Source organism: Falco naumanni, chromosome 9 (assembly GCF_017639655.2).
Source record: "Falco naumanni isolate bFalNau1 chromosome 9, bFalNau1.pat, whole genome shotgun sequence".
In the NCBI taxonomy this organism is placed as follows: domain Eukaryota; kingdom Metazoa; phylum Chordata; class Aves; order Falconiformes; family Falconidae; genus Falco; species Falco naumanni.
In genome coordinates, this window is record NC_054062.1 from 10,675,566 (window position 1) to 10,693,058 (window position 17,493).

Below are 17,493 nucleotides of genomic sequence, written 5' to 3' on the forward strand. Positions count from 1 at the left end.
GAAGCCAGGGACCATGGACCACGCAGATCCCCCCGGAATCAGGGGGACACACTCCTCCCAGGTACGGCCACCCCTGGAGCACTGGGCTGGGGAGCCCCGGGGTGCCCCTGCCCGGCTGTCCCATGGCTCTGCTCCCGGCGCAGGGCCCCTCACCTGCACCCCCGTGGCCTTTCACCTGCCCGGGGGGGGTCACTGAGCTGCCACCTCACCCCACCCCACAGCTGTGGGGTCTCGGCATGGGGGGTCCCCAGGGCTCCAGCACAGTGGGAAGATGGGGGGGAAGGAGGTTCAATGCCAGCCCACCGCGGGCTCTCGGCTCCCACTGGCCTGCCCTGGTGGCACGGTGGCTCACAGAAGCGGTGCCCCCCCCAGACGCAGGGAAGGGGTCCCGGGGGGGCGGAGAGGAGCGGCGGGGCAGCCCAAGGCACAGCGGCTCAGGACCAGCGGCGCTTTGTGCACCGGAGGCCCCGGCCAGCGCCGCTGCCATTGACGGTGTTTTGCTGCCTCCCTACGGAGCCGGCGGCCGGCAGCACCAGCTCCCGCAGCCGCCCCCGCTCCGCCAGCACCGCAGCCTCCCGTGCCCTGCCCGGGGCTCCGGGGGGCCCGGGGTGGGGTCACGCCATGGCAGAGACCTCTCACCGCTGCCTCCGGCCTTGCACTGTGCGGGCAGAGCCGCTGCTCCGCCGCGGGGGCTCAGCTGCATCCGAGCAGGGCTGCAGCGCGTCTCCAAAACCGCCTTCCCATCCTATTACAAACTGCAGCAAGACCACCGGGGTAGCCCCCGCACCCATCCTGCCCGGCTGCCGCCTCGGCAGAGACCGAGGATGGCCAGAGCCAGGGGGGGCCACAGTCGCATCTTCCCTGCTCTGGAGAGGGGGAGAAAAAGGAAGCAAAACTCCAGTGATGCCTCCGGAAGGAGGAGGGAAACTGCTGGAGGAAAAGGGGTGAAACCGCAGCCCTGACACCCACAGCTGCTGATGCAGAAAGCAGAAGAGCAGCGTGCGACTGGCACGGGCCGGCTGGGAGCAGGTGCTCAAGAACATGTGGCATGAGGCACAGTGAGGCCCTTGCACCGAGCAGGAGGAGAGGGAGAGGGAGAGGGAGAGGGGAGAGGGAGAGGGGAGAGGGAGAGGGAGAGGGAGAGGGAGAGGGAGAGGGAGAGGGAGAGGGAGAGGGAGAGGGAGAGGGAGAGGGAGAGGGAGAGGGAGAGGGAGAGGGAGAGGAGCTTTGGGCACCAGGAACTGCTCCGGCCACCTCTGAGAAGGTGTTGGGTGCTCTGGCTGAGCCAGACACCGGGGCTGAACCTGAAACCCAGAGCCCACCCACCCCAGGCCACCTCAGCCACCCTGCCACACATGCCGCCACGATGCCCTGCTAGCAGCTGCTGGGCAAGGAGTGCCGGCAGGAGCCACGGCAAGGGCATGTCCCCGCTGCTGCTCCACGCTCAGAAGAGCAGCAGCCACCCATCCCCATCCCCCATCCCCTCATCCACCTGGCCCCGGGGAGGCTCTTGCTCTTCCCAAAGCTGCTTGCATGAGTTTATTTTCCCAGTGCAGACTCCAGGCTGTTCGTGTACTTTGGGAACTCGCACACTCCATCTCTGGCTCCATGACAGCAGGGCCACACACGAGGCCATGATCTGGGGTCAAGAAGCTGGAGGAGAGACCCTTTGCACCACTTAGCTCCCCCAGCGCCGCCAGCTCCTACATCAGGACCACCGAGGGCAGAGCTGGTGAGGAAGGGGGGAGTCTCTCGTTGCCTGTGTGGTGCTTGGTGCAGGGTGCTGCGGTGCTGCGGTGCCCGTGCTCCTGCCTGGGGTCAGTTGTTGCAGTGTCAGCGGCTGCCAACTGGTGGGCTCGGCTGTCACCCGGTGGGCTCGGCTCGGGGCTCTCTGGTGCTGGCACTGGCCCAGCAACCGCTTCCTCCTTCCCTGTGTGCACCACAGAGACAGTGGCTGCCACTGCCCCATGAGACCCTCCGAGGGGGTTCCTCAGGCTCAAGGAAACCTTTATTCTTGCCTGGTTTTCTGCTGCCAGCCCTCAGGGCCATGGTGGTGATGCACACACGGGGCCCGACAGCACCACGCTGGCGCTTCCCCTTGCTGCTACAGAGCAGCCAGGGTGTTTGCTGGCCAGATCCAGCCCCACACTGCGTGGCAGACTCCTGGCCATGCCCTCCGTGTCCCAGCTGGCCATGGGATTGTGCTTGTGCTGAGGGATGCTGCGAGGCTGCCATCCCACCATGATGCATGCCCAGGCAGCGCCAGCTGCCCTTGCCCTGGCTGGGGACAGGGTCTCATCGGGGGTCTCAGGGCTGGCTCCCCCCAGGACATAAGGCCAGGCAGCCCAGGCAGCACTGGGGGGTCGGTAGCTGCCGAGTTTGTGCTGAGCAGCCCAGCGTGGCACCGAGCACCTGGAGCGAGGGGTCTGGGTGGGGCAAGGGCTCTGGGTACCAGGTGAGATGCCAGGAGTAGAGGGGGGGTGGCAGGACAGCTGGGCCACCCCCTGTCCTGCAGCTGCCGGCGGCAGCCCCCTCCCTCACCCAGCAGCTCATGGGTGGCCCCTCCAGGGCAGCCCCTCTTCGGCCCTGGCCAGACAGCCAGCCTCGGGGCTGTTGCAACTGCTTCCCGTATTGTGCAAGGGAATGGTTATTAAAAGCTGACAGAGGGAAGGGAGCGGAGCAGTGAGCATGAGAGTGCTCCTGGAGCTGGGACATCCCTGAAGGCTGCTGGGCTGGCTCAGGGGGGTGCGGGGGCTCGCGCTCAGCCACATTGCGTGTGCTGTGGTCAACAGCACAGAGCATGGAGTGCAGGCTGGGAGGCGAAAGGCCAGAGCTGGGGCTGCCTGCTGGGATGGAAAGTGGGGCCTCTGTGGGACTGTGACACTGTGGGGCTGGTGGTGGCAGTGGGTGGAGGGACCCAGCGCTGCCCTACTCTTGCAGCCCAGGAGTGCACAGGCACAGGGCGGTGGGGACAGGGACAGGGACAGGGCAGTGCCTGGGGGAGTGTTTGATGCTGTCCTCCCCTGCTCCCACTGAAAGCACCCTAACACCCTGCTGAAAACCGTCCCTCTGTGCAAATCACCAGCCTGCCATGGCTTTTTATTTGGTGCCCATCCTGGTGGCTCAGCCACCCTTTGCCTCCAAGGCCAGAGGACGGTGCAAGCAGCTGGGTGTGTGAGGGCTGCAGGCAGGCTCCAGCAGTGAGCAGGAGCAGCCCTGGCCCCGGCACACGCTGACTGCACCAACTGCACATGTACAGCACCACATGCCACTCATTTCCAACATGTATTAGTTACTGGGAGGCAGCTGCTGTCCCCATTCTACAAGAGCGTGCTGAGAGCCCGCTGAGCTCATGTTTGCATTCGTGCATTTGCCTGCTGAAGCTGGATCTGAGGCCCTTGTTCAGTTTTTGATACTGCAAAGGCCACTTGCCCTGCGGGGATGCTCCCTCCCTGCTGATGAGACACAACAAAGCCCCACAGTGCTCCCGCTGCCTGCTCCCACCACCCTGCTCCCACCACCCTACTCCTACCGCCCTGCTCCTGCCCCATTCCTGCTGCCCAGCTGCTTTCCACACCACATGCACAGGAACCATGCAGGAACCGCAGAACCTCTGGCCCTGCCGGGGCTTCCTGCCACTCTGCAAGGAGGTGACAGCAAAACCCGAGATAATCTGGAAATACACCCGGGCCCGTGCCGGGGTCTCTGCCACTGCTGCAGAGCAGCACAGGAGAGGGCGAGGAGCCACAGCCCCTGGGCTCTGGGTGCCACCCGTCTCAGGGACATCGCCTGAGGCTGTCCCAGCAAGGCCTGCAGCCCACCGTGCTCTCACCCACCCCAGCCTCATGCAGAGCCTCTCTCGGCTGACACACTTCCCTGTGGGGTGGCTGGTGCCTGCCTGGGCTGGGCTGGCCTGATCCTGTCCCTGCTGGCTGGTGCTGGGGGGCAAAGCAGCCAGGCAGGAAACACCCAGTGATGGTTTCACTGATAAACTCAGCTTTTCTGGCTGTTGGCAGCTGTGGGCAGTCTGGCTGCTGGCGCCAGCTGGGCATGGCTGCCGGCACAGCTTCCCACAGCGGGTCAGGTCAGAGGGAGCTGAGCCAGGCCCACAGCCAGCGGCTGCGCTGCCAGGGTGCTGCTGCTGCCCTGGCTGTGACAGGGTGCCCCAGGGCATGGGGATCCAGGAAGAGGGCTTGTGGCTCAGGGGATGGGCATGGGGGTCCTGGGGACCAGGCATGGGGATGGGGGTTGCAGAGGAGTGTGGGGACAGGGGCATGGGTGTGGGGATGCAGGGGGGGAAGTGGGGACCACAGCGTGGGGATGCAGGGGAATGTGGGGACCATGGCAGGGAGTGTGGTGATGCAGGGGGATGTGGGGACCAGGGGGACAGGGGGACAAGGGTGGGGACATGGGGACCAGGGCATGGGCGTGGGGCTGCAAGGGGATGTGGGACCAGGGCAGGGCGCACGGAGAGCCTGATGGGACCTGGGGACCAGAAGATGGGAATCGAGGTGCTCGGGGAGGTGGGGATGGGGAGGGACAGGTGGGGATGTGGGGGTGGGCAGAGGGCTCCTGGGGTCACAGGGCTCAGGGCTGGGGGTGCAGGGGCGGCCGCGGGGCCCACGGGGAGGGGTGCGGGGCCGGGCGGTCGGAGGCGGCCCCGGCCCGGCGGGGGCGGTCGGAGGCGCGGCGGGGGCGGGGGCGGTGGGGCCGGGCCGGGAGCGGCGGCGAGAGGCGGTGGAGCGGCCTCTCGCCATGGTCGGTGGGTGCGGGGCCGGGGTCCCGCTGGCCGCCGGGCTGTGCCAGGCCGGGCTGTGGCTGCTCCTCGCCCACGCCGTGCAGCTCTGCGCCGCCGGGACCGCCGCCACCGACGGCTCCGGTACGCGGGGCGGGGGCCGGCACCGGGGGGAGACCCGGCACCGGGGGGAGCGGCGACATCCCGCACCGGGGGGGAACCGGCACCGGGGGGGACCCGGGCGGCGAAGGGGGAGCCGGCACCGGGAGGCGCGGGGGGCGCGGAGGCGCAGGGGCCGGGGGCGGCCGGGGGCTGCCTCATGCCCCAGCGCAGCGCTGCGGGGACCCCGGCGCCGCGATCGCGCCCATCGCCCCTGCCCCGGCGCTGCCCACACCCGGCTGCGGAGCCGTCGGTAGAAGCCCCGGGGGGAGGGCGGGCAGTGCGGGCAGTGCGGGCAGGGTGGGCAGTGCGGGCAGCGCGGGCAGCGCGGGCAGTGCGGGCAGGGTGGGCAGTGCGGGCAGCGCGGGCAGGGTGGGCAGTGCGGGCAGCGCGGGCAGGGTGGGCAGGGCAGGCAGAGCGGGCAGGGAGGGCAGGGCAGCCGGGCAGCCACTGGCCGGGACCCCCGAGGGCACGGCCCGCCCCAGCAGCACCCGAGCTGCAGGTTTTGGCCTGCCATGCCGGACTGGAGAGCAGAATCGCCCCTGAAAACCAAACTTCCCCTGCACCTCCCGCTGCGCTGTGCGGGGGGCCGCACGCAGCGCTGGCAGAGCCGTCGGTGGCCCCAGCACGACCACACGACAGGGCCAGGGGTCCCGCCAAGCCCACCGGCGTCCTGTGAGCCCCTGGGGCAGGATGGGGCCGTGGCCACCTCAGCGGGCTGAGGGGCAGCACGTGCAGCCTCCCAGCGGGGACGGGGCACCTCAGGAGAAAGGGGGGCGATACCTGTGAATGCCGGCAGCCAGGGCCCTTCCATGCTCCCCCCAAACACAAAGCAGATGAATCTGCAGTGTGGGGAGGGTGGAGGGCTGGGAGCAGCAGGGATGGCTCCGGTGGCCTGAGCCATCGTCTTGTTCCCGTGCCCACATGCCACAGCGGTGCCACGTGTGCTGGCCCAGCCACAGCGGCTGAGGGCTGCCCGTGCGCCCAGGGGTGTCAAGGAGTGATACTGCTTGTGGCAGCCATCCGTGGAGCGTGTTGCAAAATAAAACTGCTTCTTGAATACCATCAGCTCCATCCCCAGCCCCTACAACGCAGTTTCCTCCGTGTCCTTAATGGGGTGACTCCAGTCCCTCTTCCGTGAAATGACCTTCCTCCCTGCAGAAAAATGCCATCTCAGCGTGAAGCTCATGGCACTTTCCAGGTTTTACAGTTCCTCACTAAAGTGATGTCTCAGCAAAACCAGCCCAGGCACGTGGGCTGTATCCCCTCAGAAGGGCTTTGGTCACCTGCGTTGCAAATGGTGCTGATGGTGCCCCTGCCTCCAACAGCCTGCCTGGATTTACCCGCCGCTGTGGAAGTGATGTGCTGAAACCCAAGAGCCCCCAAAATGTGCATGGGCTGAGTGTGCAGAGCTGAGCAGGCACCTTGGAGGGGAAGCGGGGTCATGGGAGAAGTGGCTCAAACCGAGAAGGTTTGGGGTGTGCAGGCACAGACGAGTGGGGCATGTTGCCCTTCCCACTGCCCACACCCCATCCCTGCCACCATCCTGCTGGGAGAGGAGGGACTTCTCTTCGCCAGAGCAGCCAGTCCTGTGCAAAACCAGTGATCCTGAGGTGGGGGCTTCCCTGTTTCAGCAGAGTGTGTCCAGAAGGGGAACACGACCTGGTGTTGCAGCACTTGGAGGCCCCATGGCGGTGGCTGTGCGGAGGGTGGCCACGCCTGCTATGTGAGGGACTCCGGGAGTCGAGGTCTGACCTGGTGGGGGGTGGCAGGCCCACCCACCAGTGACAGCGGGGCTGGGTGCGCCAGCGTGACCAAGCCACCCTGCAGCCCTCTAGGCTCCTCGGCCTCAGGCTGCAGGGTCAGAGCAGGAGCAACAGGAGTGAGAGCAGGAGCAGCAGGGGCAAGGCTGGAGGAGTAGGGCTGGTGCTGGGGAAGTGGCAGGCACCCTGCTGTGGACGTCGTCAGCCATGTCTGCACAAAAGTAGGGATCCCATGGGATGGAACTGGCTGTCACCCACTGGGCTGGACCACAGGTGGTGGGGACAGACAAGAGACAGCCCCTGTGTTGTTCCTCCTCCACCTTGGTTGTCTCCCGGCATGGTCTTGTCTCCCTGAGAAGCTCCTCCTGGGAGCTGAGGACAGCTGGGAGCAACATCCGTGTGTCCTGCTGGGTACAGGACAGGGCCTGGGGACCCACGTGCTCAAAGCAGCTGGGACAGACGCACACTGGGATGGCAGAGCTGTGACCCACCCTGGAGCTGACTTCTGCATGCCAGGATCAAAGCAAATTTCACTACGCGAGGAGGGGGAAAAAAGATACCCAGGATATACATGAAAGGACGTCTGTCTTCCAAGTCTTAATTAGGGAGGGAGATATCTGATTGAGGAATTAGGGGAACTGCACCGTGCCCCAAGGTGCTGCAGCGCAGCCAGGCTCCTGTTCCTCCCCAGCGCTGCGCCAGGAGGACCACAGCCCTAATCTAGCCCTCGGATCTGCTCTCAAAGGCCAAATAACAGGATGTTGGGCTGAGGCTGGGATCTCCTGCTAATTTGGTGTTTGCTGCTTAGAGCACTTCTACTTGACTCCTTGCTGGCTGCAGCTTGGCTCCGAGCTGTGATGTTTGCTCTCTGTAGAATTTTCCTCTGGCTGTGAGCAGAGCGAAGCTGGTCCCATGGTGCTCCTCTGTTTTCCCCTGCAGATATTGTCCTTGGCTGCTGGCTTGCCTTCAGGGCTGTAGTTTTGTACAAGTGTTCTTGCAAAATAAACCTGAATATCCTCTCCACAGCCATTCCATAGCTCACTCCGTTCCACCCACTGGCAAATGGGAGGTGCGGCAGGATCTGGACATCACTGTCTGCCTGAGCTCCAACCACGGGGCAGGTTGGGCACGGACCCCGCTGAGCGAGGGCAGGAGGGGACCTCTGGCAGAACCACTTCGGATTCATGCCTGTTTCTGTGGCTCATGGTCAACCACCTCCCCCCAGCACAGCCCCTCTGCAGCGGGGCTCATGGAGCTTCAACCTGGGCTACAACGAGGAGCCTGCTGCCACACCGAGAGCCTTGGGGCTGCATCGCCCACTCCAGCCGCTCTGCCCGCAGCCCGCAGCCCACCCTCGGGCCAGCAGCCTGGCTCAGGTGCAGAGAGGAGGGCTGCTGAGCCCCATGTGGTGCGCAGCTGCGGCCCTGGCACACTGCTCTTGCTCATGGTGCCGCCAGAAGTGGTTGCAGATGACAATCTGGCTGCAGTGCATGTACTGTGAAAAGCTCGTGGGCCCGAGGAAACCTCGCTGAATCAGAAAAACAAATGCGTGAGTCTTTCATCATCTTCAAAGCCTGCAGCCACGGAGCCATGTCCCATTGAGCATGGCCGGCTCCAGCTGGGCCGTGATTCACCCCAGGTTGCTTTGGCTGCGGTTCACAAAGCGGATGTTGTCCCCAAAATCTGGCATTTTTCAGCAGTGATGGAGCATGTTCACCAGCTCTGCCGTCACAGAGGGGGCTGCGCTCCAGCGCAGAGGCTGGCAGCAGCTTTTCCCACACCTGGAGCCATCCTGGCAGGGCTGGCGCAGGATTCCTGTCTGGGGTGGGGAGAGGCAAGAAGCCACCGTGGGAGGGAGGCTCCGAAAGGATGCAAGGGGTTGCTGTCATGGGCCAGGACATGCTACGTCCCCTCCTGCCCTTTTAGCTAGAACATGCTGCTCCCACCCCACCTCTGGGACCGCACGGCAGTGACACGGCTGTGAACCGCAGGAGCAGGCAGCGTGGCCAACCCAGCATGCTGCCAAACCCGCCTTGGAGGAGTGCTCCGCCACAACATGCCATCGAGCCCTGCAACGGGGAGAGCCCCGGCAAAGTGAACTTCTCCTGACACCCCACATCAGCTGGAGAGGCAGGGCAGGACACGACCTGCCATGCCAGAGCTCGCAGTACGCAGCATCCTCCCAGCCCTGTGGCTGTGGCGCCTGCGGCTGCCCCACATCCCCCCCCGGGCTGCATGGGGCACGGCACAGGGCTGCTCTTTTAGGTGTTTGCAAAGTTTGCAGCAGCATAGAGTGCAGAGCTACTGGCACAGGAATAGCCCGGAGGATGCTCCAGCTGCACTGCAACGTGGCCCCCTTTGCAAAAGTTTCCGTCTTGCAAAATACTGAACGGGTGGTCTGACCTTAATTTGTCTGAGATAAATAACCTGCCTACTGTCTCCCATCTGGATACATGAGAAGATCAGAGATGAAAGGCAGCCTGATGGAAGGGCTGGGAGCTGAACACGTCTTTGCAAGCCAGCCCCCATGACGTGAGGGATTTGGGGTCACGGGGCTGAGCATGGCCGGGCCAGAGCTGCTGGCCAAGCCCCAGGCTCCCGGGCAGCCCCTGCCCTGCCCTGAGTACGTGGCTGGCTGGCAGGCTGAGCAACTTTGCATAATTAGCTTTATTTCTCAAAGATGTTAATTTTTAGCTGCAATTTCCTATGGAAAAAATGTGGTTTCTATTCTGCATGCCCATCCCTCCTCCTCAGCGTTGGAACCTGTTCCCAAGTTCCAGAAGAATCTGAACCAGGTCTGGCGGGGGCCTGGTGAGCCCATGGACCACACAGAGCAGCCGATGGACCTGGGAGATCTTCCTTCACCAGCCATGGCACTGGGCACACTGGGAACAGCTCTCGGCCCCTTCTGGTGCTCAGGGCGTGCTGCCCATCCCCATCCCCACGGCTGGTGGCACTGGAGCTGTGCATTGTGTGCCGGTGGCACCACTGTCCCCGAGTGCTGTGTGTCCTGGTGGGGCTGTGACCGCCATCCTGCCAACAGCTTCAAAGCCCTCAGCCAGGCGTGCTGTGGGAGGGCTTGTCTCTCCGCACTTTTATTCTCCTGGCACAAAGGTTCCTGCGGGGACCAGCCCAGCTTGGTGACACTGGGGTTGCCACTGGTGGGGCTTCAGGAGGCAGCTGTGGCAGAGGACATCCAAAATTCCAGCCCACTCCCTGGGCTGGGGAAAGGCAGGAAGGGTCTCCAGCTGCTCCGGCTCCAGCTGCTCCAGCTCCAGCTTCTCTTTCTCCCCTGAGTTCTGCTACTCTTGGAGGGGTTGCCAGAAGTGGGGGTACAGGGGCTGCCTGCAGCGGTGGTATGGGGGGGCTGCTTGCCTCAGGGTGGACCTGGGGGGCTTGGCGCAGATGGGTGCCCAGTGCCAGCCCAGCACCAGGGGCTGCTCCATGTCGGGGGTGTCTCCCTCTGTCCCAGGGGAGGGATGGGGCCCTTATCTCCCGCCTGCAGGCTGGGGTGCGAAGGTGGCAGAGGAAGGGGCTGGGTGGGGGCCGGAGGAGCCCAGCGGTTGGCCCTTTTCATCCCGTTGGGGCAGTGAGGGCGGAGGAGCCACTTGCCAAAGAAAACTTCAGCCGTGACGGTTGCTGCTATTGTTGGCACCGGCGCTGTGTTTGCACGGCATTGTCCCGTGCCAGGGCTCTGGGGGCTCAGCAGTCCCCCATACGTGAGGCTATGGCCCCAGCCATGCAGGGCACTACTGTGCCGTGGGGCACCGGGCAGGGCACGGCCACGGCAGCCCGAGCTCGCAGCACCCGTCAGGGCACGGCTGCGGGGTGCAGGTGGGTCCTTTGGCAGGCCCGGGGGTTTCAGATGAGGCTTCCACAAGGAAGGAGGCGCAGTGTCAGCATGATGCTCCTGCCCAAAATGCCTCACCAGGGGGATGATAGAGAAGCTGAGTAGCAATATTACCGCAGGCCTGATCCTGCAGTGGCCAGGGCAGTGCTCAGCACCTGCAGCACCTGCCTGCCAGCTGCCTGCAGCGTGGTGTTTTCACCAGACTGGGGGGCTGAGCTCACAGAAGCAGCTGGCATCAAAGACCCCCATCTAAAGGGGACCCCCACAGGTGCAGCCCCCTGAGCTGGACCCGGCTGGGCTGTGCGTGGGCAGCGTTACCCTGTGAGGAGCAGGGAGCCACGGGACGCAGTGACACTGTGGCTGGATGGTGATGTCCCCTCTCTCTCCCCGCAGTGAATCCCTGTTGCTATTTCCCCTGCCAGCACCAAGGGGTGTGTGTGAGGGTCGGCCTGGGAGGATACGAGTGTGACTGCACGCGGACGGGATACTTCGGCATCAACTGCAGCTCCCGTAAGTCCCTCTCGCCCAGAGCAGCACCCGTGGGCCCCGGGCTGGCACGCTGCACCTGCAGCACCCCCCCTCACTGGCGGCAGCGCGGGTGGGCTGGGGCTGTTAGTGGGCTTCGTAGTGGGGTGAGTGATTTGTCCAGTCTGTCTTCCCCAGCCGAGCTCTGGACGCGCCTCTACAACGTGCTGAAGCCCAGTCCTGCCTTCTACCACTTCATCCTGACCCACTTCAGGTGGGTTTGGGACATTATCAACAGCACCTTCATCAGGGACACGCTCATGAGGCTTGTGCTTACAGGTGAGGGGTTTGAGCGGGTCTCGGGGTGCAGCAGGACTCGGGGACCCCCCGAGCATCAGCAGAGGTGTGGGTGGGAACAGGATGGCTGCAGTGATGCTGAGCAGCTCCCATGGGCACCAGGCTTGAGTCCCCTCACTGGGAGACCCAGGGATGCTGTCACCCTGTCACTCCAGCACTCTGCCGTGCCGTCACCCTGCCGGGGGATGCTGCCCAGCCCAGCAGCAGTGGGGTGCAGGGGTGCGCAGGCTGGGGTGTCCCTGTGTCCCCAGCCGTGTGCCAGGCTGCCAGCCAGCTGGAACACACGAGTGGGCTCTTGGCATGCTGTGCTCTCCGGGCCAAAGGGCTCTTGAGCAGCTGCATGGAAAGCAGCATGTGGAAATATGTCCCCACATTCATCACTTTGCATAAATATTTAGGTTCCAGCTCTTGGAGCTGTAGCGACATGCTCAGAATGCTCTGGCTGTTGGGTTTACCGTTCTGATGGGGTTGTCATCTCATTCATCATCCAGAAATCCACTTAGTGCGTTAGTACGAGCCCCCCTTTTCTGCAGGGAATTGCAGCCTTTAAAAGGCTGGGGGCAAAGCCCCAAACACCCATGTGCCTCCGCTGCTGGTACCTTTCTGGATTTCAGGGTGTCAGGGGAGGGCATCCAGCAGCACCGAGCAGGTGGGCTGAGGCGGCGGGCAGAGCCCATGGGATGGTGCCCCATGTCTCAGGCCCTACAGTGGTGACCCACCCTCTCCTTTCAGTTCGTGCCAATCTCATCCCCAGCCCCCCCACGTTCAACTCTGACTACGGCTACATCAGCTGGGAGGCCTATGCCAATGTCAGCTATTACACCCGCGTCCTCCCGCCCGTGCCGGACAGCTGCCCGACGCCCATGGGGACCAAAGGTATGTGGCTGGCACTGGGGACCAGCACCGCACAGTCCCAGGCCTGAGGCTGAGTTGCCGGAGCAACACCCTGGGTCCATACCTGGTGCAGCATCGAGGTTTGCCACCCACCCACATGCCCAAGCTTTTGCTGCCATGGGCACACCTGCAAGGCACCGCTGGCAGTGCCATGTCCTACTGCTGTCCTGCCCAAGGTGGCCTGCAGGCAAGGAGGAGCTTGACAGCACCCAGAACACAGCAGGGACATGTCGTAGCCTGTGTAAGGCGGATGTAAGGTGCCTGTGCAGGCGAGCCAGTGTCTGGTGCTGCAGCAGACGTCGCAGTGCTCCCCAACAGCCCCATGGCCAGCACTGGTACCCGGCTGGGTCAGCGCGGGGCATCTGCCCTCAACCTCCATCCTTGCAGGGAAGCAGCAGCTCCCCGACCCCCAGCTCCTGGCGGAGAGGTTCCTGCTGCGGCAGAAGTTTGAAGCTGATCCCCGAGGCACCAACCTGATGTTTGCTTTCTTCGCCCAGCATTTCACCCACCAGTTCTTCAAGACGTCCGGGAAGATGGGACGCGGCTTCACCAAGGCGCTGGGGCACGGGGTGAGGGCTACCGGAGCCAGGGTGTGGGGGCACGTGGGGAGCGAGGATGGGGACCAGGGGATGTGTGGCCTTTTGGAGCAGCCTTGAAGCCATGCTCTCTTGGCAGGTGGACCTGGGGCACTTGTACGGGGACAACCTGCAGCGGCAGCACCAGCTGCGACTCTTCAGAGATGGGAAGCTGAAATTCCAGGTATCACCCAGCATGAATGAAACATGTCTCAGCCCTGTGATCCAGGGTTGTTTGAAGCCCGTGTCCCTCTGGCAGCTCCCGGGAGACCCCAGCCACGATGCCCTGTGCAGCTGCTGGCCAGTGTCAGAGGGACAAGCTTTGGAGTGTCGCTGTTCTGATGGCAGCAGGCGTGCCGCAGCTGGGGCTGTATGCAGGAGCTGTTTCTGTCCCACTCACTGCTTGTAGGAGAGCAGCCGTGGTGCCTGCAGGGAGGCAAGTCCCAGCTGGGCAGGCTTTCACTGAGGTGGTTTTCTCCCCTCCTCCCTTTCTGCCATCTCATTCTTGTCTCCCCAAGGTGGTGGATGGAGAGGTGTACCCCCCTACGGTCACCGATGCTCCCGTTCACATGGTCTACCCGTCTGCCATCCCCAAGGAGAAGCAGCTGGCGATGGGGCAGGAGGTGTTCGGGCTGTTGCCAGGGCTCTGCATGTATGCCACGCTCTGGCTGCGCGAGCACAACCGCGTCTGCGACATACTGAAGCAGGAGCATCCCACCTGGAGCGACGAGCAGCTCTTCCAGACAGCTCGCCTCATCCTCATCGGTGAGGACCAGTGGCACTGTGGGGCACAGGCGTCGTGGACCCCCGTGTCGCACCTCCCTGGGCAAGCCCCAAGGACTTGGGTGCTAGTCGGTCTCTGGGGGTGGTGGCCGGGCTGGCTTTAGAGGCTGGAGGAGTTTCTCCGGCAGCCGTCTGTGTATTGTTGGCTTTGGTCCGTGTAGCAAAAGTTGGCTTTGGTCCATCAAAGAAATTACTTTTGAATAATTTTGTCATAGTTTTGAATTATTTTGTTTTAATGGTCATTATAAATTTACTATAATTCATGAAAAGTAATTTTTGACCAAAATTCAGAAAAAAGCCTTGTCACTACATTACCTCTAAGAAGAGTATCGAGGTCAGCTTCCTCAGGAACCAGCGTAGTTTTGGCAGACTGACCTTTGCTGGTGAAAAAATAATTCACTGAAAAATTCCCAACGAATTAAAAAAGGCCATAGTCAGAAGGAGCCCAGGTGGTGGTGGGTGGGTGCTGGGATGCGCTGCTGCAGCGTGTGGGTTACATCTTGGGGTACCGAACTGGTAGCTCCTGCTGCTGCCAGGTGATGGCTGTTCCTCTTGCCTCCTGCCCAGGGGAGACCATTAAGATCGTCATTGAAGACTATGTCCAGCACCTCAGCGGGTACTACCTGAGCCTCAAGTTTGACCCTGAGCTGCTGTTTGGGACACAGTTCCAGTACCGGAATCGCATCGCAGTGGAGTTCAACCAGCTCTATCACTGGCACGGGTTGATGCCCGACTCCTTCATCATCCAGGGGGAAGAGTACAGCTACGACCAGTTCCTGTACAACACCTCCATGCTCACGGACTATGGCGTGGAGGCGCTGGTGGAGTCCTTTTCCAAGCAGGCTGCAGGAAGGGTAAGGTCCTGCTCTCCCCTCCCTGTCAGAGCCTGGGCGGTGGGACCCTGGGAGGGATGCTGGTGGTATCGTGGAGGCAGTGCCGTTATGAACATCCCTGTTAATGAACATCCCCGTTTGGCAGTGGGTCGCATGTCACACACAGCATCTTCTACCCAGAGCAGCACCTGACGGGCACGTCACGAGTGGTCCCCGTGAGCAGCGTAGCAAGGCTGGGCCTCGGCAGGCACTCTGCTGCTGGTGGATGGGGTCAGCCTGGCATCCTGCTGCCGCAGGCTGGGGTCTCCTAGCCCAGAGGGCGGTGGAGCAGCCTGGGCACAGGAGCAGCTTGCCTGGCACTGTTCTTTGCTGCCATCACATGGATGTTTTCTTCCAAGCAATTACATCTACGTTTCTGACCCCCTTTGCTTGTGCAAAGCAGCAAGGCGGAGATGCAGACCCGCTGCTCTTCAGGTGTTTGGGTTCTCCCTGTGACCCCAAACCCCTGTAATCTCTCCCCTCCTCCCAGGCCAGGAGGTCACCATCCATCCAGGGCTTTTCCTGCACCATTCCCGGACTTGCCCTGGGAACGGGAGTGGCTAGCCCAGGCTGCTCTACAGCTCTTTTTTGGCACTGTCCGGTGATTCCCCCTCTTCTTGCTGCTGTGATGATGTGCTGGTCTCTGTGACGCTGTGCCCAGGACATGGATGGTTCAGTATGGTGGCTCCCCTGGAGGAGATGCTGGTGCTACCTCGTGCCTTATGTGTGTTCCTCCTTGTGTTCCTGCCCTCCAGATCGGTGGGGGACAAACCATCAATGCCAATGTCTTGAAAGTGGCCATTGGGGTCATCAAGGAATCCCGGCAGCTGAGGCTACGGCCGTTCAACGAGTATCGGAAGAGATTTGGCATGAAGCCCTACAGGTCCTTTCAGGAGCTGACAGGTAGGGCTGCAGCGCTGCCGCAGGCACTCGGGGGGCTGCACTGGGGCAGTGCAGTTGTCTGTGCCCGCAGGTGGGGTACGAGACCACGAGCTGTACCCCTGCCGCTAGGCTTGCCCAGAAGAGAAGCCACTCCAGCCCATCCAAGCCTTGCCTGGTCGTGACCCTCGCACTGGGCAGAGGGCTGATGCCTTGGCTACAGGGGTCCTTCCTCCTGGGGGGCTGGATGAGTGGTCCAGAGGGCAGTGCTGGCCTGGGAGCCAGGCTCACTGCTGCCTGGGCTGTGGGAGCTGCCATGCTCCCGTTCCCCACAGCAAGGCCAGTCCTTGCCAGAGGTGATTCCCTTGCTAAAGCACTCTGATGTTCACTTGACACAGGAGAGGAAGAGAATGCAGCAGAGCTGGAAGAGCTGTATGGAGACATTGATGCTCTGGAGTTCTATCCAGGCTTACTGCTTGAGAAACCCCAACCCAATGGTATTTTTGGGGAAAGCATGGTGGAGATTGGAGCTCCGTTTTCCCTGAAGGGGCTTCTTGGAAACCCCATCTGCTCCCCAGAGTACTGGAAACCCAGTACATTTGGCGGAGCAACTGGCTTTGAGATAGTTAAGACAGCATCACTCAAGAAGCTTGTGTGCCTCAATGTGAAGAAGTGCCCGTACGTTGCGTTTCATGTGCCGGATGCTGCGGAACATGACAGCCCTCGGGCTGGTGGATCATATACTGAGCTCTAGCACCAGGACAGCCTGCCCAGGTAGAGACCATCCTTGCCCAGGCACCAGTTGAGCTGAGCTGCTAGCCTGGCACTGAATATCCCGTTCCTTCCCGCAGGGGGTGGTGGGGACACGGGGACCTGCCCACCCTGTGCCCAGCAGAAGCAGGACAGAAGATGGTCCCATCCTGGGCATCCTCCCCAGCAGCCCTCCAGGAGAGGCTGGTACCAGCTCTGTGAAAAGCTCAAGTGCCTCAGGAGCGTGGCTGCCACTGCTGTCCTCAGCAGACCCAATTCTCTTGCTAGCGAATACACCGCAACAAGCCAGCTTTGGGGTTCCCTAGGGAATGTCCACCTCCCCAGGATGCTCTGGATTTCCCTGTGCTTTGTCACCTTCTGCCCTCCACTGCCTTCCAGCACCAGGCCACCAGCAGCCCCTCTGCGGGGCTTCCCCCCTCAGAACAGAGGAGCAGAGAGCCCAGAGAGCCCTCACCATCCTTCCTCCTCTGCTGCACCCGGTAAGGCTGCGCTTGCAGTAGGAACCTGCCCTGATCTGCTTCTCCTGCAGCTGCTCTGCTGTCCATCCCAGCCTGCCCAGCACACGGGCACAGCTGAGACACAGCCAAGAAGGAGCCAAAGCAACGTCTCTGCGGGAGGAGACCAGGGAAGTATCAGATCACACCTCTCAGACCTGCTGTGTCTTCCACCTGCTGGCTAGGGCCCCGGCATGCACCACCAGCTGCCCACGATGGCCTGCTTGGAGCAAGATGCTACCTCTGCGCAAACACAGTGATGAAGGCTCCTCTGTTCTATGATCGTTACACTCCCCTGCAGTAATAGCTCAGCAAACAGTGTCCACAATGCACATGGAGCCTGCCTCTGTCCTGCTGCAGAAACGCACACAGATGTCAGCCCTCACCGGCATAACCACGTAGCAGCTGGCAGCCACTGTTGCTGGCCTTGACCATCAGTTCCTGGTTGACCTCCAGGAAAATGGACATTCAAAATAATAAATGATTTTTAAAAACTCTTCTCATTTCCTCCAGCCAGTTTCCAAGCTCTGTCTCACTAATGCCAGGCCGTGCAAGAGGACACTTGGGAGGCAGCAGGAGCTGGGACAGACAAGAAGTCCTGGAGTGTTGCTGGAAGGCTGGTGTCCTGCTGGGACATGGCTGGGCCATGCAGCCAGAGCGGGATGTGCTCACTGGCGCTGTGCTGTGTCATTGCCAACTGCATCAGAAGAAATAAATGGAGCAACGCTTCTCCTTGGAGATCCTTCGGTGGGGGTCTCTGAGCCTGAGTCTCCCATGAAGGTTTGAGCCCTCCAGCCACCACCCCACAGCCTGTGCTGCACTGCTCCGATGCCGGTATCAGCGCTTACATCCAACATTATGTATTTCTATCTCACATAAAATCTATCCACATGTAA

At 62.3% G+C, this 17,493-nt stretch overlaps 1 protein-coding gene across 3 annotated transcripts; it reads left to right on the forward strand.

The window, feature by feature from the left end:
• Positions 1–4,721: 4,721 nt before the first annotated feature.
• Positions 4,722–17,493, forward strand: PTGS1 (prostaglandin-endoperoxide synthase 1). Of its 3 annotated transcripts, XM_040605971.1 has the most exons (11): positions 4,722–4,879; positions 10,901–11,017; positions 11,171–11,311; positions 12,062–12,205; positions 12,611–12,792; positions 12,899–12,982; positions 13,317–13,563; positions 14,149–14,435; positions 15,209–15,356; positions 15,731–16,106; positions 16,184–16,291. In XM_040605971.1, exons 1-10 carry the CDS (start codon positions 4,756–4,758, stop codon positions 16,084–16,086), a joined length of 1,830 nt encoding a protein of 609 aa, XP_040461905.1. In that variant the 5' UTR covers positions 4,722–4,755; the 3' UTR covers positions 16,087–16,106; positions 16,184–16,291. The 3 variants fall into 3 exon arrangements, with proteins under 3 accessions (XP_040461905.1, XP_040461904.1, XP_040461906.1); XM_040605970.1 differs by lacking the exon at positions 15,731–16,106 and having other exon boundaries at positions 16,184–17,493; XM_040605972.1 differs by lacking the exons at positions 4,722–4,879; positions 15,731–16,106 and having other exon boundaries at positions 10,928–11,017; positions 11,157–11,311; positions 16,184–17,493.